This window comes from Lolium rigidum, chromosome 6, assembly GCF_022539505.1.
Source record: "Lolium rigidum isolate FL_2022 chromosome 6, APGP_CSIRO_Lrig_0.1, whole genome shotgun sequence".
NCBI classification, from domain to species: domain Eukaryota; kingdom Viridiplantae; phylum Streptophyta; class Magnoliopsida; order Poales; family Poaceae; genus Lolium; species Lolium rigidum.
Window position 1 is genome coordinate 9,703,958 of NC_061513.1, and position 25,318 is coordinate 9,729,275.

At 45.1% G+C, this 25,318-nt stretch overlaps 1 protein-coding gene across 1 annotated transcript; it reads left to right on the forward strand.

Moving 5' to 3' along the window:
- The first annotated feature begins 762 nt into the window (after positions 1–762).
- Positions 763–4,295, forward strand: LOC124660721 (protein IQ-DOMAIN 2-like). The gene is made up of 5 exons (XM_047198536.1): positions 763–1,032; positions 1,164–1,520; positions 2,095–2,310; positions 2,982–3,101; positions 3,200–4,295. The coding sequence occupies exons 1-5, from the start codon at positions 967–969 to the stop codon at positions 3,920–3,922; spliced, it is 1,482 nt and encodes a 493-aa protein (XP_047054492.1). The 5' UTR covers positions 763–966; the 3' UTR covers positions 3,923–4,295.
- Positions 4,296–25,318: the final 21,023 nt, after the last annotated feature.

A 25,318-nucleotide genomic window follows, 5' to 3' on the forward strand; every position in this document is an offset into this window, starting at 1 on the left:
TCTCTGTTCCACTTGTCACAGATTTGAACATATCTATACATAAATTAGATGTGTTTATGGAAAGGAAGGAGTAGAAAATATATGTTTGCTACTATTGAGCTCTCTCTCTCTATACCGACTTATAAGACAACTATAACACTGATTGGGAAAAAAATCCAACGATCCCACATTTAAGCTGCTACCAGGATATCTTTTCTCGAAATTCGAATTTACAAAGTGTAAAAACATAAATAAAAAGTGACTACCCGCAAGATGTGTATTCATTTGCAATTGTAGAATGATTTAAAAACGAAATTTGAATTACACTCGGAGATACCTAAAAGGCAAACCAACATGGATTTTGTAAAGAAAAGTATAAACGACACTATTCACTACCAAATTATCCTTATTGTTCTATAGCGTAAAGAAAAGTATAAAATCGAGGATTTGCCACCTGTTTTTAGAAGTGAGTTTTCATTTTTCTGCTGCCTCTCCCTATAAAACAATATCGCGAAAATTTATCTAAATTTGAACGCTCTTTTTATGCGAAGATACGTTTAACTTCAAATAATTTTTTGAGGTTTTTTTCTGAACGGAGGGAGTATTATTATCTTGCGATCAATTGATGGTGGAGGACATGCTGGGAGCTGAATACACCCTTTTTGGCGCGAACGTACATTACGATCATCACGAGATGTGACGCTGCAATACAACACTCTTGGACGGTACTGTACACGTACACAATACACACACGCTGTCGAACCTGTCACTGTCAGTCCTCGCCTCTTCTCTCCCAGCTCGCTCGCCCCTTCTTCTCCCTGCTCCTCTGCTCCTCCTAGCTCCCGCCACCTACCTCCCGGCGCAACAGAGCCAGATCTGGCCTTCCGAGCTGCAGATCCGCCGCACATTCTCCTCCCATCTCCCTCATCGTTTCTTGCCCAAGACCCAACTCTCCGAGAGCGAGACTGAGATCGATCGAGTCCAGACATGGGGAAGAAGCCCAAGTGGCTGGGCGCCGTCAAGAAGGTCTTCAGCCCCGAATCCAAGGACGAGGTCAGCTCGCCCCGCCCTCTCGCTGCTCCCCTTCCCTCCCCCCTACCCGATTTCATGCAATGCGACTGAATTCTTGTTGGGGCAGATTAATTCCAACAATTCTAACCAAAAACCGATCTTTAATCTAGCAGAAATTAAGGAGGCGGTTTGCCGCCACCGCCGGCGCCAGCGCCAGCGCGCCGTACCAGCCGGATCTGACGCCCTCCGCCTCCCTGGAGGCCCACGCTTCAGCTCTCCCGCCTGCCGACACCGACGACTTCGACTACGAGCCTCATGTTGTTCCTGCTCCAGTCCCAGCCCCGGTCCCGGTACCCGTCGCAGTGATTGCAGAGGAGCAGCAGCGACAGGAGCATCAACAGCACGAGCATGCCGCGCCAGCTACGGAGGCACTCCCTGTTGCTGCGCCAGAGGCCGCCGTCGTGGCCTCTTCTAGCTTCTCGGAGGAAATCGCCGCAACCAAGATCCAGACCGCCTTCCGAGGTCACCTGGTAGTCTCAGAAGAACTCATTACCTCAACTCAAGCTCCTAGATATGCATCATCTCGAACAATACATTTGTTTTATGTATAGTTAGTGGGTGAAGGCCATGAAACAGAAACATATTTTGGGCAGTCTACTGTCAATTTAGGGGAAAAAATGGACAATCACTCGCAGTTTTAAATCATCGATAACTTGTAACTATATCCTGAATTTGCATCTTTGTTTTTAGTTTCCCTTCATATAGTTCACTTGTAGTTGGCAAGCTTTAACTCGTTGTCGTCGATCATATTTCTTTTTCATGCATTTGCTTAATCTGACGACCGGCAGGTAAGACATGCATGCTAGAATTAGAAAACAGCTCGTACACAAATTGTTTGCCCTAATCGTGATAATTCAGTCGGTTATTATCTTCCCTTATGTTAGTTGTCTGTCTTTCTGTGTGTGGCAGATTGTCTGTCATTGCCTTAGCGGGAATATCTAACTTGAAACTTCATGTTATCTCAATACGCACCAGAATTTTTGTTCTCCTGTTATGAATGTACGGAGTGAATTACTGATACCCATTTCCCCCATGAATATCTAGGCAAGGAGGGCACTGCGAGCATTGAAAGGGCTGGTCAGGTTGAAGTCACTGGTTGAAGGCCACTCTGTTAAGCGCCAGGCCACGAGCACGCTTCGTTGTATGCAGACTCTCTCCCGAGTCCAGTCCAAGATACGTACAAGGAGGATCAAGATGTCTGAGGAGAACCAGGCTCTTCAGCGTCAGCTCTTGTTGAATCAGGAACTTGAGAGTCTAAGGGTATGCAAATATCGTGCTGACACTCTTTATACTAAACTATTTTAAACCTCTATACTGTTTGTGTACTGAATTCCTAGGGGAATTCCAGTGCCAGATGTAGAACCTCTTCTGAAATTGTTCCTGTAGCTGACAAAAAATATGAGCAATCGAGCAGTACCATTGTTGGACCTGAACTGAATTAACCTGTGGCAAATATTGCGACTTCTTTTACTTGTCACTACTGGTAGATAGAATATGGAGGTGGTTTTTAAATCCCACTCTTTAACCTCAAGTTAAAATCTAACACGTTGGCTTGTAGTTAGGTGTGTCCTCTCTGAAGTCTGAACAATCACTGTCATATTGCAGAGTTTGAATTGATAGTCAGGATTTCTCTACTTTCAATCTGACTCTGCATTTGCTGTTCTTTTTATACAAGATGACTTTGGTTTAGCTATTTAAGAAAAACACCAGTTAGCATTTCCAGAAATTAAAAGAGTGATGTACCCTGCAATTCAAGATATAAACCTTGTGAAATTCAGAACATCTTTAGCTAGTTAAGGAGGAGTTTGGGATGTTAGCACTTTAATCTGTTCTTTGTTTTTATTCATATTTTTAAATTGACATTTCTAAGCATGCTGAAAGCACAACCACATGAGAATGCAAGTAACGAAACTTCCCTGTTGTTGTAATAGATGGGAGATCAGTGGAATACCAGCCTGCAATCCAAGGAGCAAATCGAGGCTGGCCTTGTAAGCAAGCAAGAGGCTGCAGCTAGAAGAGAAAGAGCACTTGCATATGCATTTTCCCACCAGGTTGGTTGCATTACAGCAGTTCCCAACCACCATGTTGGGTTTTCATTCACAGTCTTAGGTATGCTGATAATATTTTGGACGTTCCTGATTTTCAACAGTGGAAGAGTACCTCGAGGTCTACCAACCCGATGTTTGTGGATCCAAACAACCCACACTGGGGCTGGAGTTGGCTGGAGCGGTGGATGGCAGCGAGGCCTGCAGCTGAGGGTCGCAATGGGACGAATGAGAAAGAGAGCAACACCGATCGCATGTCGGTCAATAGTACCAGCTTGAACCTCAGTGAAGGCGGGGAGATTACAAAGGTTGATAGCCGCCTGGACTCCAACCCCGACAAGCCCTTGCCCACAACTCCGAAACCATCCTGTCCTGCGGCCTCCAGGCAGTCCCCTGCAACGCCCTCAAGTAGTGGGGCATCGCCAGCGCTGGCAAGCAAGAAGACCACAACACCAAAGAATGGCTCGTGCGTACCTGGGGGTGACGATGACGCGAAAAGCGTGTTCAGTGTCCAGTCTGAACGGCCCCGGAGGCACAGCATTGGCACATCTTCCGTGCGTGATGACGCGAGCTTGTCAGGCTCTTCCCCATCGTCGGTACCGAGCTACATGGTGCCGACGAAGTCGGCCAGGGCAAAGACCCGTCTCCAGAGCCCGGTGGCCAAGGAGAGCACTACTGAAACACTGGAGAAAGGCTGGTCGTCTGTTGGTTCTGTGAAGAAGAGGCTGTCGTTTCCGGCTGGAGTGGCGCCATCACCGCCACCGAGGAGGCGGCATTCTGGCCCTCCCAAGATACCACAGGCGACCGTTGGAAGCAACGCTGAATGAGACTCATCCGATGATTAAGGGCCAGGGGGCGGAGGGGATTATAGTTTGGATTTCTGAAGATATCTGAAAGAAGCAAGGTTGACATTTTGTTTGTTGCATTCGGTTGTATGATGTCATTTGATTTTATTCGTTCCAATCATTCAGTGGTTATACTATACTGCATGTAAACAGCGGTTGTCTTGATTTGTGTATGCTTAGGCTTTCTCCATCCCATTCCTTGTATTTTTTGGCTACTAATGTTGAGTGAAATGGCCGGTTTGGACCACAGTTAGCATCTAGGGTAGGCCTAAGCTTAACAGTAATTACCTGTTTTAAATTTCATTTCTTGAACGGTAACATGGCCTTTACTATTTCAGCTTGAAATTTCAATTCAGAGGTAAATAGTATAGCAGGGAGAAACATCTGTGTGTATCTGTTTGTTTATCTACATATAATGTTTCTGCGTCTAAAAGGAGCTCGGACTATAGGGAGCCTGGAATCTGAAATCTTCGAAAAAAAACTGAAAAGGTTATCCAAGTACATATATATATATCTAGTTTGTACATATAATGCTTTTTCATAGATTTATGTTTTCATACGTGACCTACAAAAAATGCAAATTGAAAACCAAAAGCGAATTTGTAATGCCTACTTAGAGGTACATTTATGTGTAACCGAAATTACAACGTACGTTTTATTTCTTTTTTTGCGCATTCATAGAAATCATCTCTATGCATATGTGTTACAAAAAAACAGAATTTGAAACTTTGAAATATTGTGTTATCACCCGATTTTGGCCAAATCAGGAGGTGGGCCGTAAGTGAAGATGGGCTTTGAAAGACTACATATGGAGCATCTTTGAAGCGGCTTTGTGCTAGAAGTTTGGGCTAGTTAGCCCGTGTATCTTAAATATAGTAGATTGTGTATCGATTTAGAAGTTAGAGTTTATCTCGTGCACGGTTTAGTGCACGTCCACATTAGAAAGTTCGCTGGACTATAAATATGTATCTAGGGTTTATGGAATAAACAACAACCAACGTTCAACCACAAACAAATCTCGGCGCATCGCCAACTCCTTCGTCTCGAGGGTTTCTACCGGTAAGCATCATGCTGCCTAGATCGCATCTTGCGATCTAGGCAGCACAAGCCTGCCTACGTTGTTCATGCGTTGCTCGTACTGAAGCCTTTTTGATGGCGAGCAACGTAGTTATCTTAGACATGTTAGGGTTAGCATGGTTCTTCATATTACATGTTTTCGTAGTGCAACCCTTGCATGTCTAGCCGCCCTTACACCTATCTCAGGTGTAGGGGCGGCACCCCACTTGATCATAGTTTAGTAGATCTGATCCGTTACGATTGCATCCTTGTTCTACAAGGATTAGTTTAATATCTGCAATAGTTAGGCCTTACAAGGGGTCGGAGGATCCAGCGGCGTGTAGGGTGGCGTTTGCTAGTCCTAGAACGGATGTTCCGGGGATCAACCTCGTGTTGGTTTTTAGGCCCTTGTCTAGGATCGGCTTACGGTCACCGTGCGCGAGCGCGAGGCCCGAACCTGAGTAGGATGATCCGATTATGCGGTGAAAACCCTGAATCGTCGTAGATCTCATTAGCTTTACCTTGATCAAGCGGGACCACCATATATTCGGACACCTCGTCCGAATCATGGGTGGATCGGCTCTTTGAGCCGATTCACGGGATAACTCGAGAGCCGATCGAGGCTCGTATTTAACGTTTACGTGTGTGCCCTGCAGGAAACTAAGCGAGACATCATCCACACCTTCCCGACCGGGTATAGGTCGGGTGGCACGCCCTTGTGATAAACATCGGTGCGTGCGACCAGGAGGCTTTGCGGGCCGTCGCTCGGAGGGACTAGGGCCAGCCGCAGCCCTAGTTGTTCCCGGCTCTACGGTGTTGCCCGTCTCTGCCCGCCAGTGGGTTTCTGACGTCAACACATTCTGGCACGCCCGGTGGGACAACCCTCAACATCCCCCACGTCGCCATCTACATCCGAGATGGCGGAAAGCACTCCGGTCAAGTACGAGGACCTGCCTGATGAGCTCAAGAAGAAGCATGGCGAAATCAAGGCAGTCCTCGAAGCCGAACTCATCGGCTCTTTCCACAGAACCCGTTCCCAGGGTCAACCAGGACACTTGTTCAGCATCAACATGGTAGAACTTGGGTACCGCCCCGGTGAGGGTAATGATGAGGGCAGCTGCTCTCATAGCAAGAATGAAGAAGGAGCCGACCCACGCAATCGGCTCCGACACTGCCACCAAGTCCTAGTGATGATCAAGGTGGGGGCCGATTCTAGCGATCGGACCGTGTTATCCACGCCACCCGCTCTCCCAGTATTTGGCGTCGACCTCACAGGGGACGGAAAGCTGGGGTATGGATTCACATCAGCCGATGATCTGGAGGAAGTCGACATCGGCCATGGGGACAAGCCACGACCAACTTTTATCGGCGGGAAGTTGGATCCACGGCTCGGGAGCCAGATGATTGCTCTGCTGAAGGAGTACCCAGATTGCTTCGCATGGGACTATACAGAGATGCCTGGTTTAGACAGAAGCATCATCGAACATCGGCTCCCTCGGATTTCGGCCGTTCCAACAACGAGCACGTCAGATGAGAGCCGAAATTCTGGAGGAGGTCAAGAAAGAAATCGAGAAGATGTTGGCCGCCGGGTTCATCAGGCCATGCAGGTATGCTGAGTGGATCTCCAGTATCGTGCCTGTAGAGAAGAAGGATGGCCGATGGCGTGTGGCCATCGATTTCAGGGATCTCAACAGAGCCACCCCCAAGGACGAATATCCGATGCATGTGGCAGAGACACTGATCAATGCAGCTGCTGGCCACAAGGTGTTGAGCTTCATGGATGGCAACGCCGGCTACAATCAAATCTTCATGGCTCCCGAAGACATACACAAGACCGCATTCAGAGTACCAGGGGCGGTAGGCTTGTTTGAATATGTAGTGATGACCTTCGGATTGAAGAATGCTGGTGCAACGTACCAACGAGCTATGAACTATATATTTCACGATCTGATCGGCAAGTTGGTGGAAATCTATATCGATGACGTCGTAGTCAAATCTGTTTCCATGGAGGGACACTTGGATGATTTACGGCGCGTCCTAGACCGAACTCGGAAGTTCGGACTGAGAATGAACCCGAAGAAGTGTGCCTTCGGTGTGACGGCTGGTCAGTTCCTAGGTTTTCTGGTTCATGAACGGGGAATCGAAATCGGCCTGAAGAGTCAAGAGGCGGTGCGCACCATGCAGCCGCCCACCTCGAAGAAAGAGCTCCAGCGTCTAATTGGCAAGATCAATTTTGTCCGACGATTCATCTCCAATCTGTCGGGACGAATCGAGCCATTTATGGCGTTGGTAAAGACCAAGTCTGACGACGAATTTCACTGGGGGGCAGAACGGCGGCAGGCGTTCGACGAAATTAAAAGGTATGCGACGACACCGCCGTGCTAGTTCCGCCCCGGCAAGATAAGCCGTTCTACATCTACCTATCGGTAGCCGACACGTCCATCGCCTCGGTGGTGGTGCAACTCCACGAGGGCGTCGAGAGAAGTCGTTTTCTACCTCGGCGAGAAGGATGTTAGACGCGGAGACAAGGTATCCCGAGGTCGAGAAACTGTGCCTCTGCACTGTTCTTTACCTGCACCAAGCTGCATCACATCCTTCGACGGCGAGAGATCTTCGTCATATGCAAGTCGGATGTCGTCAAGCACATGCTTGTCGGCCCCTGTGTTGAAAGGCCGGCCGGGTAAGTGGATGTTTGCGTTGTCGAATTCGATCTCCGGTACCGGCCTGCGAAAGCGGTCAAAGGGCAAGCGTTGGCCGATCTCATAGCTGAGCGAATCAGTACCAATATAGCAGCACTATCCATACGTGCATGGGCTATGTTCTTCGATGGATCGGCCTGCGACGAGGGTTGTGGCATCGGTATCCTGCTCGTATCGCCTCGGGGGGCAGAGTACTCTTTCTCCATCAGGTTATCTACCCCTTGCACTAACAATGTGGCAGAGTACGAGGCGGTACGTAAGGGGATGGAATTGCTATTGGAAGCCGGGGCGAAGCGATGAGAGCTTTTTGGAGACTCTAAGTTGGTGATTAACCAGCTCACGGATGAATACAAGTGCGAAAGTGAATTGCTTTTCCCATATTGGGTGGAATGCCGTGAGTTGATGACACAGTTTCGGTACGTCAACTTTAATTGGGTCCCAAGAGCCCAAAACACGGAGGCCAACAATCTCGCGCAAATGGCGTCAGGCTATATAGATACCCCTGACGGGTCGGAGGTCCAGATACAATTCCTAGAGCAGGATGATTGGAGAGCCGAAATCTTCAATTACTTAAAAGATTCGGCTCGGGGGGCACCCAAACGGATAAGATACAAAGCCATGAAGTATGTCCTCATAGGAGACGATATGTTCTACAGGATGTTGGAAGGGTTACTACTCAAGTGCATGGGACCAACTGAGTCTAATCGGCTCTTACATGAGGTGCACGAAGGTGCCTGTGGAACTCATCAATCGGCTCACAAGATGAAGTGGCTAATCAGGCGCTCAGGGTTTTATTGGCCCACCATGCTTGAAGACTGCTTCAATTTCTACAAGGGGTGCCAAGCATGCCAGATGTTCGGGAAGATTCAGATGGTACCAGCATCAGCGATGAACCCTATCATCAAACCTTGGCCGTTCCGAGGGTGGGGAATGGACATGATCGGCAAAATCCATCCGGCCTCGAGTAAAAAACATGAGTGGATTTTGGCCATCACAGATTACTTCACCAAGTGGGTGGAAGCCGTCCCTATGAAGAAGGTGAAATCAGAAGATGTGATCAAGTTTGTGAAAGAACACGTGATTCATAGGTTCGGGATTCCCCAAACTATCACGACCGATGGAGGTTCGGTCTTTGTTTCTAAAGAATTCAGGAAATTCTGCGATGACATGGGGATTAAGCTGATCCGATCATCTCCGTACTATGCTCAGGCTAATGGGCAAGCTGAGGCGTCCAATCAGAGCTTAATCAAACTGATCAAGAGAAAGATTGACGAGAATCCTAGGGATTGGCATGAGAAGTTATCGAAGCATTGTGGGCCTACCGCATGTCGTGCCATGGAGCTATAAAAACTTCGCCATACCAGCTTGTCTATGGACAGGAAGCCGTATTACCTTGGGAAATTACGGCTGTATCAAGACGTGTCACGTTTCAGAATGATCTGACAGCGGAAGAATACGCAGCTTTGATGAGTGACACTATTGAGGACTGATGTCTACGGGAGCTTCTATTCTTGTAGACAGTGTTGGGCCTCCAAGAGCAGAGGTTTGTAGAACAGCAGCAAGTTTCCCTTAAGTGGATACCCAAGGTTTATCGAACTCAGGGAGGAAGAGGTCAAAGATATCCCTCTCATGCAACCACCGCAACCACAAAGCAAGAAGTCTCTTGTGTCCCCAACACACCTAACGAGTGCACTAGTTCGGCGAAGAGATAGTGAAATACGGGTGGTATGAATAAGCAGTAGCAACGGCAACGACACCGGAAAAGTGCTTTGCCCGGGACGAGTAAACAAGCGTGAGTTACGCGATGAGTAGTAACGCATGATAAAACCAGTAAACAAGCAGCAACAGCAGTATTTAGGAACAAGGCCTAGGGATTAGACTTTCACTAGTGGACACTCTCAACATTGATCACATAACAGAATAGATAAATGCATACTCTACACTCTTGTTGGATGATGAACACATTGCGTAGGATTACACGAACCCTCAATGCCGGAGTTAACAAGCTCCACAATAATGCTCATATTTTAGTAACCTTTAGTGTAAGATAGATCAAAAGACTAAACCAAGTACTAGCATAGCATGCACACTCGTCACCTTCATGCATATGTAGGAGGAATAGATCACATCAATATTATCATAGCAATAGTTAACTTCGCAATCTACAAGAGATCATGATCATAGCATAAACCAAGTACTAACACGGTGCACGCACTGTCACCTTTGCACACATGCAGGAGGAATAAACTACTTTAATAACAAATCACTAGAGTAGCACATAGATAAATTGTGATACAACATGCTGCAATCATAAAGAGATATAAATAAGCACCTCACTATGCCATTCAATGAGTAAGTATTCTGTGAAATATGGCCTAAGAGACCCACACGGTGCACACACTCGTCACCTTTACACACGTGGGACAAGGAGTCTCCGGAGATCACATAAGTAAAACTCACTTGACTAGCATAATGACATCTAGATTACAAGCATCATCATATGAATCTCAATCATGTAAGGCAGCTCATGAGATTATTGTATTGAAACACATAGGAGAGAGATGAACCACATAGCTACCGGTACAGCCCCGAGCCTCGATGGAGAACTACTCCCTCCTCATGGGAGCAGCAGCGGTGATGAAGATGGCGGTGGAGATGGCAGCGGTGTCGATGGAGAAGCCTTCCGGGGGCACTTCCCCGCTCCGGCAGGGTGCCGGAACAGAGACTCCTGTCCCCCAGATCTTGGCTTCGCGATGGAGGCGGCTCTGGAAGGTTTTCGTGGTTTTCGTCGAACGCCCCGAGGTTTTTAGGTCAGGGGCTTTATATAGGCGGAGAGGCGGCGCGAGGAGGGCCGACGGGGGGCCCACACCCTAGGGGCGCGCCCCCCCTTGGCCGCGCCGGGGTGTGGTGTGGTGGCCACCGCCCCCTTCTCCGGCGGTTCTCGTGTGTTCCGGATGCTTCCGGGTAAAATAGGAACACGGGCGTTGATTTCGTCCGATTCCGAGAATATTTCGTTACTAGGATTTACGAAACCAAAAACAGCGAGAAAACGAGAACCGGCACTTCGGCATCTTGTTAATAGGTTAGTTCCGGAAAATGCACGAATATGACATAAAGTGTGCATATAACATGTAGATAACATCAATAATGTGGCATGGAACACAAGAAATTATCGATACGTTGGAGACGTATCAGCATCCCCAAGCTTAGTTCCGCTCGTCCCGAGCAGGTAAAACGATAACAAAGATAATTTCTGGAGTGACATGCCATCATAAACTTGATCATACTATTTGTAAAGCATATGTAGTGAATGCAGCGATCAAAACAATGTATATGACATGGGTAAACAAGCTGAATCATAAAGCAAAGACTTTTCATGAATAGCACTTCAAGACAAGCATCAATAAGTCTTGCATAAGAGTTAACTCATAAAGTAATAATTCAAAGTAAAGGTATTGAAACAACACAAAAGAAGATGAAGTTTCAGCGGTTGCTTTCAACTTATAACATGTATATCTCATGGATAATTGTCAATGCAAAGCAATATAACAAATGCAATATGCAAATATGTAAGAATCAATGCACAGTTCACACAAGTGTTTGCTTCTTGAGATGGAGAGAAATAGGTGAACTGACTCAACAATGAAAGTAAAAGAATGGTCCTCCATAGAGGAAAAGCATCGATTTCTATATTTGTGCTAGAGCTTTGATTTTGAAAACATGAAACAATTTTGTCAACGGTAGTAATAAAGCATATGCATCATGTAAATTATATCTTATAAGTTGCAAGCCTCATGCATAGTGTACCAATAGTGCCCGCACCTTGTCCTAATTAGCTTGGACTACCTGGATTATCACCGCAATACATATGCTTTAACCAAGTTTCACAAAGGGGTACCTCTATGCCGCTTTGTACAAAGGTCTAAGGAGAAAGCTCGCATTTTGATTTATCGCTTTTGATTATTCTCAACTTAGACATCCATACCGGGACAACATAGACAACAGATAATGGACTCCTCTTTTAATGCTTTAAGCATTTGACAACAATTAATTCTTTTCTCATTAGAGACTTGAGGATATTTGTCCAAAACTGAAACTTCCACCATGAATCATGGATTTAGTTAGCGGCCCAATGTTCTTCTCTCACAATATGCATGCTCAAACCATTCAACTCAGTGTAGATCGCCCTTACTTCGGACAAGACGAAAAAGCATAGCAACTCACATGAAATTCAACAATGAGTTGATGGCGTTCCCCGAGTAAACATGGTTATCGCACAACAAGCAACTTAATAAGAGATAAAGTGCATAATTACATATTCAATACCACAATAGTTTTTAAGCTATTTGTCCCATGAGCTATATATTGCAAAGGTGAATGATGGAATTTTAAAGGTAGCACTCAAGCAATTTACTTTGGAATGGCGGGAAAATACCATGTAGTATAGGTAGGCATGGTGGACACAAATGGCATAGTGGTTGGCTCAAGGATTTTGGATGCATGAGAAGTATTCCCTCTCGATACAAGGCTTAGGCTAGCAAGGTTATTTGAAACAAACACAAGGATGAACCGGTGCAGCAAAACTCACATAAAAGACATATTGTAAACATTATAAGACTCTACACCATCTTCCTTGTTGTTCAAACTCTTTACTAGAAATTATCTAGACTTTAGAGAGACCAATTATGCAAACCAAATTTTAGCATGCTCTATGTATTCTTCACTAATAGGTGCAAAGTATATGATGCAAGAGCTTAAACATGAGCACAACAATTGCCAAGTATCACATTACCCAAGACATTATAGCAATTACTACATGTATCATTTTCCAATTCCAACCATATAACAAATTAACGAAGAGGAAACTTCGCCATGAATATTATGAGCTAAGAACACATGTGTTCATACGAACCAGCGGAGCGTGTCTCTCTCCCACACAAGCATGATGTAATCCAATTTATTCAAAAAACAAAAACAAAAGCACACAGACGCTCCAAGTAAAGCACATAAGATGTGACCGAATAAAAATATAGTTTCAAGAGAAGGAACCTGATAATTTATCGATGAAGAAGGGGATGCCTTGGGCATCCCCAAGCTTAGACGCTTGAGTCTTCTTGATATATGCAGGGATGAACCACCGGGGCATCCCCAAGCTTAGAGCTTTCACTCCTCTTGATCATAGTATATCATCCTCCTCTCTTGACCCTTGAAAACTTCCTCCACACCAAACTCGAAACAACTCATTAGAGGGTTAGTGGACAATAAAAATTAACATGTTCAGAGGTGACACAATCATTCTTAACACTTCTGGACATTGCATAAAGCTACTGGACATTAATGAATCAAAGAAATTCATCCAACATAGCAAAAGAGGCAATGCGAAATAAAAGGCAGAATCTGTCAAAACAGAACAGTCCGTAAAGATGGATTTTATTAGGCCACCAGACTTGCTCAAATGAAAATGCTCAAATTGAATGAAAGTTGCGTACATATCTGAGGATCACTCACGTAAATTGGCATAATTTTCTGAGTTACCTACAGAGAATTAGACCCAGATTCGTGACAGCAAAGAAATCTGTTTCTGCGCAGTAATCCAAATCTAGTACTTACTTTACTATCAAAGACTTTACTTGGCACAACAAAACACAAAACTAAGATAAGGAGAGGTTGCTACAGTAGTAAACAACTTCCAAGACACAAATATAAAACAAAGTACTGTAGCAAAATAACACATGGGTTATCTCCCAAGAAGTTCTTTCTTTTTAGCCATTAAGATGGGCTCAGCGGTTTTAATGATGCACTCGCAAGAAATAGTATTTGAAGTAAAAGAGAGCATCAAGAGGCAAATTCAAAACACATTTAAGTCTAACATGCTTCCTATGCATAGGAATCTTGTAAATAAACAAGTTCATGAAGAGCAAAGTAACAAGCATAGGAAGATAAAACAAGTATAGCTTCAAAAATTTCAGCACATAGAGAGGTGTTTTAGTAACATGAAAATTTCTACAACCATATTTTCCTCTCTCATAATAACTTTCAGTAGCATCATGAGCAAACTCAACAATATAACTATCACATAAAGCATTCTTATCATGAGTCTCATGCATAAAATTATTACTCTCCACATAGGCATAATCAATTTTATTAGTTGTAGTGGGAGCAAATTCAACAAAGTAGCTATCATTATTATTCTCATCAAGTGTAGGAGGCATAGTATAATCACAACAAAATTTACTCTCCGCGGTAAGTGGCACCAAAAGACCACTATCATTATAATCATCAGAAATAGGAGGCAAAGTATCATCAAAGAAAATTTTCTCCTCAATGCTTGGGGGACTAAAAAGATCATGAAAACCAGCTTCCCCAAGCTTAGAACTTTCTATATCATTATCAACAATGGTGTTCGAAACGTTCATACTAATATTACTACCAGCATGCAAATAAGATTTCATAGGTTTTTTAATTTTCGCATCAAACAATCCATGTTTTAAAATAGGAAATAGAATAAGAAGCTCACTCTTGTACATTATGCCAAACTAGTGTAAACAAGAAACAACAAGATGCAATTGCAGGATCTAAAGGAAATAGCTTCGAGCACACACACAACGGCGCCAGAAAAATACTTTACCCGGGACCGTAGTATGAGAGCCTTTTACCTTTCCTCCCGGCAACGGCGCCGTGAAAAGTGCTTGATGTCTACGGGAGCTTCTATTCTTGTAGACAAGTGTTGGGCCTCCAAGAGCGAGAGGTTTGTAGAACAGCAGCAAGTTTCCCTTAAGTGGATACCCAAGGTTTATCGAACTCAGGGAGGAAGAGGTCAAAGATATCCCTCTCATGCAACCCTGCAACCACAAAGCAAGAAGTCTCTTGTGTCCCCAACACACCTAACAGGTGCACTAGTTCGGCGAAGAGATAGTGAAATACGGGTGGTATGAATAAGCGAGTAGCAACGGCAACGACACCAGAAAAGTGCTTTGCCCAGGACAGTAAACAAGCAGTAGTTACGCAGTAGTAGTAACACAGTAAAACAGTAAACAAGCAGCAACAGCAGTATTTAGGAACAAGGCCTAGGGATTAGACTTTCACTAGTGGACACTCTCAACATTGATCACATAACAGAATAGATAAATGCATATTCTACACTCTTGTTGGATGATGAACACATTGCGTAGGATTACACGAACCCTCAATGCCGGAGTTAACAAGCTCCACAATAATGCTCATATTTTAGTAACCTTTAGTGTAAGATAGATCAAAAGACTAAACCAAGTACTAGCATAGCATGCACACTTGTCACCTTCATGCATATGTAGGAGGAATAGATCACATCAATATTATCATAGCAATAGTTAACTTCGCAATCTACAAGAGATCATGATCATAGCATAAACCAAGTACTAACACGGTGCACGCACTGTCACCTTTGCACACATGCAGGGAGGAATAAACTACTTTAATAACAAATCACTAGAGTAGCACATAGATAAATTGTGATACAACATGCTGCAATCATAAAGAGATATAAATAAGCACCTCACTATGCCATTCAATGAGTAAGTATTCTGTGAAATATGGCCTAAGAGACCCACACGGTGCACACACTGTCACCTTTACACACGTGGGACAAGGAGTCTCCGGAGATCACATAAGTAAAACTCACTTGACTAGCATAATGACATCTAGATTACAAGCATCATCATATGAATCTCAATCATGTAAGGCAGCTCATGAGATTATTGTATTGAAACACATAGGAGAGAGATGAACCACATAGCTACCGGTACAGCCCCGAGCCTCGATGGAGAACTACTCCCTCCTCATGGGAGCAACGGCGGTGATGAAGATGGCGGTGGAGATGGCAGCGGTGTCGATGGAGAAGCCTTCCGGGGCACTTCCCCGCTCCGGCGAGGTGCCGGAACGGAGACTCCTGTCCCCCGGATCTTGGCTTCGCGATGGCGGCGGCTCGGGAAGGTTTTCGTGGTTTCGTCGAACGCCCCGAGGTTTTTAGGTCGGGGGCTTTATATAGGCGGAGAGGCGGCGCGGAGAGGGCCGACGGGGGGCCCACACCCTAGGGGGCGCGCCCCCCTTGGCCGCGCCGGGGTGTGGTGTGGTGGCCCTGCCCCCTTCTTTGGCGGTTCTCGTGTGTTCCGGATGCTTCGGGTAAAATAGGAACACTGGGCGTTGATTTCGTCCGATTCCGAGAATATTTCGTTACTAGGATTTCGAAACCAAAAACAGCAGAAAACAGGAACCGGCACTTCGGCATCTTGTTAATAGGTTAGTTCCAGAAAATGCACGAATATGACATAAAGTGTGCATATAACATGTAGATAACATCAATAATGTGGCATGGAACACAAGAAATTATCGATACGTTGGAGACGTATCAAGGACGCAACAGAACTGAGGCTTTGGTCATTGGAGAAGATTAAGGAGAACAAAGCCAGGGTAGCGCGTGCCTACAATAAAAAGGTTAGACCAAAGGAGTTTCAAGTTGGCGATCTAGTATGGGAAGCTGTGTTGCCGTTAGGAACCAGGGACAAGGCATATGGCAAGTGGTCTCCTAATTGGCACGGACCGTACAAGGTCGTCCAGGCCTTGAAGGGTAATGCATACATGCTGGAAGAGTTAGACGGGCAGAAGTTCCCAGTAGCCGTCAATGGTCAACACCTCAAGAAGTATTTCCCAAGCATGTGGGATGATGGGCAGTAAGGTATTGGAGGCCGATTTTAAATCGGCCAGTAAAAAAAAAACATCATCACAGCCGATGACCAGACATCGACTTCAGTATACAAAACATACGGAGAAAAGCCGATGCACAGACATCGACTTCAGAATATAAAAGCCGATGCATGGCCATCGACTCAAGAGGTGTAAGCAGACCACGAAGATCAGGTCAAGGATGGGTTGCCTCAGACCCACCAAACGAAGGGAGCCGATCTAGTCAACAAGGCGTTAGAGGCGGTCTGAAGAAGCTCGGGGGGCAGCTCGCCTCAAAGGTCCTTCGTTTTGAGAAGCCAATTTCGTTGGAGTCGGCTGGCTACGTGTCACAACTCGTTTGAGAGGTGGAGAATTCTTGCAGAATAGAGCCACCAATTTGAAGAGGGAGTCAGCATAATTGATAGGTTTTGGGCCAGTTTGTTGCTGCAAAGAAACAGAGTATCGCAAGGAAAGTTGTAGGCGATCAAGATTTTCAGCAATGATCCTGAAGTTCTCTGGAAGACATCAATTCTGGAGCTTTGCCGATTAGAACTAACATCAAGCTCAGGGGATCTGAATTGATCTGTCTCGAATAGGAGACCGATGCGTTGCCATCGGCTCATTGATCATTGATCAGGCTAACGGTCGGCAAAGCCAGGATGGGGAAAAATCGGCCAAATTAGCATACAAGGAATCGGCAAAGTCAAATTAAGGAGAATTCTTCATTGATAGCCAGATTTCTTACACAAAGAGCTGAGAGTATTCTCAAAAGGAAGTGCTAGGGGATACGAGTGCCCTATACTACTACGGGTCCTATCCTAGGGATCCTATCTAAGGACCTGTCACCGCCCTCGTCGCCGCCATCATCGGCGCTGCTACAGACGAGCTCCTCGTCGGCTGCCGATGAAGCCATCGGTGGCGTCTTCATCCTCCTCGTCGTCATCATCATCCGACCAAGCCCGGCCTCGAAGGCGCTTGGCCGGTGGGTACCGGTGTCGGAAGAGTCTTCTTCTTCGGGTTCTTCTCCTTCTCCTTCCTCTTCGTCGGAGGAAGGGTCTATCTCCCATGAGAGGAGGTCGTCTGCGCACGCCGCTTCCAGCTCCCCGTCAACGAGGAACCGGAGGTCTTCCTCCCCAATGGTGCGGGGTTCGTCGGCTTCTGACTCGATAGAGAAATCCCATTCTCTCGCGTCCCACTCTGGCGCGGGAGCATCGTGGATGGCCATTTGATTGACCTCTGGCTCCGATTCGCTCGAGGAGGAGGATTGAGTAGAGGAAGAAGAAGACATGGCTGTAGAGGAGGAGGGTTTTCCGACGGGCGACTGGTTTGGAGCAAAGGGGGTGAGGAGGTGGACTGTTCGATGTGATTAAGTAACAAAGATATAGTGGAGATTTAATGCTCGGACAGTTTCCAAGGATGTGGTGCCAGAGTTGTCGAATCGTGCAGAGAAGTTGTGAAGGCAAGGCGTCATGATGAAGAATACTGCAACAGTTCTACTCTGCCACGACATGACCCTTCGAGAAAAGCGAGGATGGTTTTGCAATTATCATTATCAAAACCAGGGGGCATGTGTTATCACCCGATTTTGGCCAAATCAGGAGGTGGGCCGTAAGTGAAGATGGGCTTTGAAAGACTACATATGGAGCATCTTTGAAGCGGCTTTGTGCTAGAAGTTTGGGCTAGTTAGCCCGTGTATCTTAAATATAGTAGATTGTGTATCGATTTAGAAGTTAGAGTTTATCTCGTGCACGGTTTAGTGCACGCCCACATTAGAAAGTCCGCTGGACTATAAATATGTATCTAGGGTTTATGGAATAAACAACAACCAACGTTCAACCACAAACAAATCTCGGCGCATCGCCAACTCCTTCGTCTCGAGGGTTTCTACCGGTAAGCATCATGCTGCCTAGATCGCATCTTGCGATCTAGGCAGCACAAGCTTGCCTACGTTGTTCATGCGTTGCTCGTACTGAAGCCTTTTTGATGGCGAGCAACGTAGTTATCTTAGACATGTTAGGGTTAGCATGGTTCTTCATATTACATGTTTTCGTAGTGCAACCCTTGCATGTCTAGCCGCCCTTACACCTATCTCGGTGTAGGGGCGGCACCCGCTTGATCATAGTTTAGTAGATCTGATCCGTTACGATTGCATCCTTGTTCTACAAGGATTAGTTTAATATCTGCAATAGTTAGGCCTTACAAGGGGTCGGAGGATCCAGCGGCGTGTAGGGTGGCGTTTGCTAGTCCTAGAACGGATGTTCCGGGGATCAACCTCGTGTTGGTTTTTAGGCCACTGTCTAGGATCGGCTTACGGTCACCGTGCGCGAGCGCGAGGCCCGAACACTGAGTAGGATGATCCGATTATGCGGTGAAAACCCTAAATCGTCGTAGATCTCATTAGCTTTACCTTGATCAAGCAGGACCACCATATATTCGGACACCTCGTCTGAATCATGGGTGGATCGGCTCTTTGAGCCGATTCACGGGATAACCTGAGAGCCGATCGAGGCTCGTATTTAACGTTTACGTGTGTGCCCTGCAGGAAACTAAGCGAGGCATCATCCACACCTTCCTGACCAGGTATAGGTCAGGTGGCACGCCCTTGTGATAAACATCGGTGCGTGCGACCAGGAGGCTTTGCGGGCCGTCGCTCAGAGGGACTAGGGCCAGCCGCAGCCCTAGTTGTTCCCGGCTCTACGGTGTTGCCCGTCTCTGCCCGCCAGTGGGTTTCTGACGTCAACATATTGATTTTGATTTATGAAAATATCGGGCTCCCTATAGCCTGGGCTACGTATTGCTGCTCCCTCTTTAGTTGCCGAACTAGTTTTTTTCCAACCAAATTGATTTTGACACACAAGTATATCTTATTTTCTAGTAAAATCAGTTAATCGAACATATAGATCCATGATAGTATACTCCAAAATATTTAGTAATTTTTTTTGGTGGAATAAAGTTTCATTTCGGAAAATATGTTTACTGCATTTTCTATCCGCACTATCTTTATGAAGAAAAAAGGAAATCAAATATAGGGGGCATCACGTTTTTTTGTATGACTGACCACACTTGTGTGAGATTATAAGAGAAGGCTAGAAGCACGGGTTCAAATTGCAAAAAACAGCACAGGACAGGGCATAGAAAGTGGGGTCAAGATTTGTATTTACTTATGGCCCGTTGTCCTAACCACAATTTGCAAAAGCCAACAACATTTTTCTATGGATAAATGGTGAAATATATTACATATTAAGTTGATACCAAGTTCACCCAGTCTATGCAACAACACAATGTCAAGAGCTAGTTGAGACACCCTGGATGCTCGCCCAACCAAATTACTAAATGAAGAAAAGGACAAGGAAACACGATGACATCGAGAATTTCACGTGAAAGTGAAAAAAGCTACTCAACCACCATACTGTCAACATCCGGATATTGAGAAAGGTTCTCCGAAAGCAATGCCTCCATGAAGGGATAAGACACTCAAACAATGTCGTCGCTAGATCCAACATGTGAAGGCTAGATCATGAATTTTCACTGAGAGTGAAATTCCAAGCAATGCCTGCAGCAAGGTAATGATGTAAACATCACCATTTCTAGGTACAACAAATGAACTAATGTACAAGGAGCCCCCATGTGTGGTTTTGGCAATTAATGACAATCTCTATGGACTAATATTTGCAATGAGTTATATAAATTATAGGGTCTGTCCATAGGCAATGTTTGAACCATATATTGACTTCAAGGTTGCAAGAAGAAGGAACTGAAGAACGTAAATTGGCAAGTATGTCTTGAAGAAGATGGAGTAAGCCCCCATGTATATCCTCAAGACATCAACGTAGTAAAAAAAGAAGAAAAGAAGTGCAAGTTTGAAATAAGCCATCTCGAAGAGATCATATGCTTGAAGCTTGCCATCCATAATATATGAAGATATTTTGAAGAAGTGTCTCTCCCATATTGGAGTTATTTCGCTCGCCGCTACTACGGGAATCACTTTTGCTTTCTTTTCCTCTGGCTACTAAGATGTTTCAGTTCGCCAGGTTGTCTCTTGCGGGGGTGGGGGGGGGGATGCAAGACTCCATCAAACAAGCACAATTAAGAAAGATGTTCCATCTTGTTACAGTCAAGATCGTCATCGTCTAGCTCAAGTGGAACACACAAGGTTAATGTTTGTTCTTGATAGGGTTTCTTTCTTACCGATCTCATGGTGTAGTTTGGCGACCGTTTTACAGGATAGTTGAACGTAATATCAAGAAGACTCTCTAGTGAGTAACTTGTAGTGATGACTAGTGCACGGATATAGCGAAGAGAATATCAAGGGTATAAGAACAAATCACACGGCATAGCAGGATATATGTGGGGATGTAGGTGGGCTACCTATTTGCACCAATAAGAGCTCTAGCGCTGACCGTAGATAACCAATGATACTCACACAAGGCGATAAATGTGGCAATGCAACTATATGTAGGAAAGGTTGCAATGCACTAGAGAGACGCTAGCAAAGCTCAACGAAATATGCACAAGATTGCTCAACTACTGGTGCAGTAAAGTAAACTTAGGTCTTCACTTGATTCTTCTAGCACTTCACTTTTCTTTTTGGATTTTTCTTTTTGTATAACACGCAGCTATGCAGCTCTTTTTTGCTTCTTTTCAATTTCCTGTTTTTTTTTTATTTTATGACTCAACTCCTTGATAACACGGCCAACAGATAATGCAAAGCACCAAAACCCTAATGAGCAGCCTGTCGAGCGGTAAAACTAGTCTCTTCTGGGGAAGTTCCTAGTCACTTATATCGAAAAGCTGTGGCTATGGTTTGGACTAACACACTGTATGCTATCTGGACTCGGAGTAACAAAAACTGAAACTTGATGATAGCGGAAACACAAACCCTAACACTAGATGGAAGAAAAAGATACGCAAAAACAACTACGACAAGCAACTAAAACTCGAAATTAGTGTAATCTAAGGCTATGGCAAACCCTAACCCTAATATTTTTGGCTTTTTCTGGATAGGAAAACACTCACAACTCAACTATGGGGTGGATTGTGGATGGCTTACCGAGGAAACGCTGAAATCTGATACCAAGATGATAAGGGGTGGCCCGATCTTCTCAGTAAGCAACGGTGGTGACGATGATCACGGGATGAACACAGCGGAGAATCATGGATGATGGAGTGGATGATAACCTGTATGACGCAACGAGATCTCTCGATTAGTCCCTGTCGCCAATGCAACAGCTCTCAACCCTGCAAGATATTCGCAACTCCACACACTTGCGCACGTAGCCGCCGACCACGAAGCGGTAAGTTGCAATCTTCTAATTCCCAATGGAACATCAGCTCACACAAGACTTTCATATCCACACCAAATCAAACAATATGGTGTAGGGGATTCAATAGTTTTGCAGAGCAAATAACTAAGAACTAGGGTTTATCTTAAACGTGGTCTAAAGCAACTTTGGGGGCGTCATGGGCACTTATATAGGCGTCCGGGACGACCTCAGGTCGAAAAAGTACGAAAATAACCGACCCAGAATAGATCTGGTCGAGACAGAGTCGGACACAGCCGGCCTGGGGCCGGTCGACCGGGTCTGGGACCGGGCCAGCCGGTTCAAACCGGGCCTGGCACCGGGTGGTGACCGGGCGACGGTGCCAGGCTTACTGGACATCGCCCCGGTTGGCACAAGCTGGAAATCCGGTTGAAACCGGATGGATCCGGCATGGGAGCCGGTCGGACCAGCCCTGGGACCGGGTGGCCCGGCGGCACGACTGGTTGACCGGGCCTGGCGCCGGCCTGAACATCTCCTCCTCTCGCGCATGCCTCCCGCTCATCGCTCGCGCGTCCATGGAATGTCTTCATGTCCAGCTCCATGTCCAACTTCATGTCCAGCTTCTTGTCCAGTGATAACCCACAAGTATAGGGGATCGCAGCAGTCTTCGCGGGTAGTAAAACCCAATTTATTGATTCGACACAAGGGGAGACAAAGAATACTTGAAAGCCTTAACAACGGAGTTGTCAATTCAGCTGCACCGGAAACGAGACTTGCTCGCAAGAGTTTATCAGTAGTAACGGTTTTACGGCGGTAGCAATAGTGAAATAACGGCGAGCGGAAGTAACGGAGACGGCGGTAGTGATTATCGGTAGTAACGAGAGGGCGTCGGAGGCCGGCCGGGGGGCCACACGCTAGGGCCGCGCGCCCCCTCACGGGCCGCGCCGCCCTAGGGTGTGGGGCCCTCGGGCCTCCACCGACTTGCCCTTACGGCTCCGTGAGTCTTACGGAAAAATAGGACCTTTCGTATAAATTCCGAGGATTTTCCACGAAAGTTGGATTTACTGCACAAAAACGAGACACCGAACGAGTTCTGCTGAAAACAGCGCTAGTCCGTGTTAGTTGCATCCAAAATACACAAATTAGAGGCAAAACAATAGCAAAAGTGTTTGGGAAAGTAGATACGTTTTGGACGTATCAACTCCCCCCAAGCTTAGCTTATTGCTTGTCCTCAAGCAATTCGATTGACAAGCGAGCGATAAAAGAACTTTCACGAACACATTTGTTCATATGATGTAAATATTCTCATGCTATGGCTAACACTTAGGCAGTTCATAATAAGATACATGCAAATAAAATCATCTAATAGCTATGTCAATCATGGAAAGGTACCAACAATTAATAATAAGCATCATGAATCATGTATATAAGCAGGATTGCAATGTTCATAAAAGAGTATGATAGAGTGGTATCTCGCTTGCCCATATTTTATCGGCAAAACATAAATGCTCAGGCACCTCTGAAGTTCATAGAAAGACTAGAAATAGTGATTGTCAAAGATAAAAGCATCAAAGTTATACCACAATCAATCATATTTTGAGACAAGCATATTACACTAAGAATGACAGTCGTGCTCTCAAGAAAGTGCTCAAAGAAAGGATGAAGACACAACATAAAAGTAAAAGATTGACCCTTCGCAGAGGGAAGCAGGGATTAACATGCGCTAGAGCTTTTCATTTTAAAACAGGAGTAGAATTGTTTTGAGAGGTGTTTGTTGTTGTCAACGAATGGTAATGGGTACACCAACTACCTCGCCAACCGGACTTTCAAGAGCGGCTCCCATGAAGGACGTTATCTCTACCGAGCAAGGTAGATCATCCCTCTTCTCTTTTGTTTACACACGTATTTTAGTTTTATTATGGGTGACACTCCCCCCAACCTTTGCTTACACAAGCCATGGCTAACCGAATCCTCGGGTGCCTTCCATCAATCACATACCATGGAGGAGTGTCTATTTGCAAAATTAAGTTGCTTAATGATGAATCGAGCAAAACATGTGAAGATAATTATTAGTAAAGTTTGATTAATCGGGGCTGGGAACCCCATTGCCAGCCCTTTTTGCAAAATTATTGGATAAGCGGATGTGCCACTAGTCCATATGAAAGTCCGTCAAGAGTAAATGACAAGGTTGAAAGTTAAACACCACATACTTCCTCATGAGCTATGAAACATTAACACAAATTGAGAAGCATTTTGAAGGTTTAAAGGTAGCGCATGAGAATTTACTTGGAATGGTTTGAAATGCCATGCATAGGTATTTATGGTGGACACTATGGAATAACTTGGTTTTCATGTGTTTGGAAGCACGAGCAGCGTTCCCGCTCGGTACAAGTGAAGGCTAGCAAAAGACTAGGGAGCGACAAATCAAGAGAGCGACAAGCTGTCATAATCATGCTTGCGGCAAAATAAATTAAGCGAGGCATAAAAGTGATACAAGAACTGCGAAACAATATAAATCATCGAGGCTTAATTGACTTTTGTTCAGTCATATGCATGCGTGAGCATGTGCCAAGTTAATTCAAACGAATTATTCGGAGGAGGATACCACAATATCATACCTATTTATGAATAAAACAATGCAAGCAAACATCCATGACATGCTACTCATATTAATAAATTGGAGCTAAACATGAGAGATCATGAACTACTAGACTTTCTTAAATGACATATACCTCACATGAACCAACTAAGCATGCTCACATGGACGAGTATATGTACAAAAATGAAAACAAATAGAGTTCATACCAGCCTCTCACCACAATCAGATCGTCGAATATCGTCATTATTGCATTTTCACTTGTGTAGCTTGGATAATATGAAATGAAAACCACGCTCCAGCCACCGAAGACCATTGAACGCATAAAGAACTTTACAAAACCAAAGAAGAACAGCAAATATTTTTGGTGTTTTCGAATTTGAGAACAAGAATAAAAAGAAACAAGCAAACAAAGCAAAATCTTTTTGGGTTTTCTTATAGCAAACTAGCAATAGGAAATAAAGCAAGATAAAAGCAAGAAATTAAAATAAACAAGTGGTGAAGAGAAACAACAGAAATATTTTTGGTCTTTTTGTGTTTTAGGAAAGAAATAAAGCAAGAACAAGAAAATGAAAACTAAAAGAAACACGAGAAAAGCAAGATGGCGAAATCTGCCAAAACTTGACAACGATACGATGAATCGATTTTAAAGAAATTCTTAAGCTGCTCAGCTCGAAAAGTGTTCAAGTAATGAAAGTTAGATAACAACCTGGGGAACATGCACAAAAATTGGCAGCTCAAAATAACGTTATGGCTGTGCGCACGAATTTTTCTAGTAACAGCACAGAATCCGTTTTCAGGCAGCACTTCCCCAAATATCATCTCCCTCTCATTAGAAAACCACTCAAAGAAACTAAACAAGTATGTACAAGTATCCAGCAACCATAATATGCAAATAATGAGTGATGCCGGTATACCTCCCCCCAAGCTTAGGCTTTTGGCCCAAGTGGAGTTCAATCCCATGGTGCCCATGAAGAAGCACCTCCGTAGTACGAAGATGGATCATATTCCGGGTATGTGCTAGAAGAAGCACCCGGATACGTGACGGTGTAGTCGTAGGAGGGCT

Bases quoted from the DNA above. Each gene is read 5' to 3' on its own strand.
- LOC124660721 (XM_047198536.1), top strand. From the start codon at position 967: ATGGGGAAGAAGCCCAAGTGGCTGGGCGCCGTCAAGAAGGTCTTCAGC. The intron at 1,033-1,163 runs GTCAGCTCGCCC...TTAATCTAGCAG, and splicing joins GCCCCGAATCCAAGGACGAG to AAATTAAGGAGGCGGTTTGC. The intron at 3,102-3,199 runs GTTGGTTGCATT...GATTTTCAACAG, and splicing joins CATATGCATTTTCCCACCAG to TGGAAGAGTACCTCGAGGTC.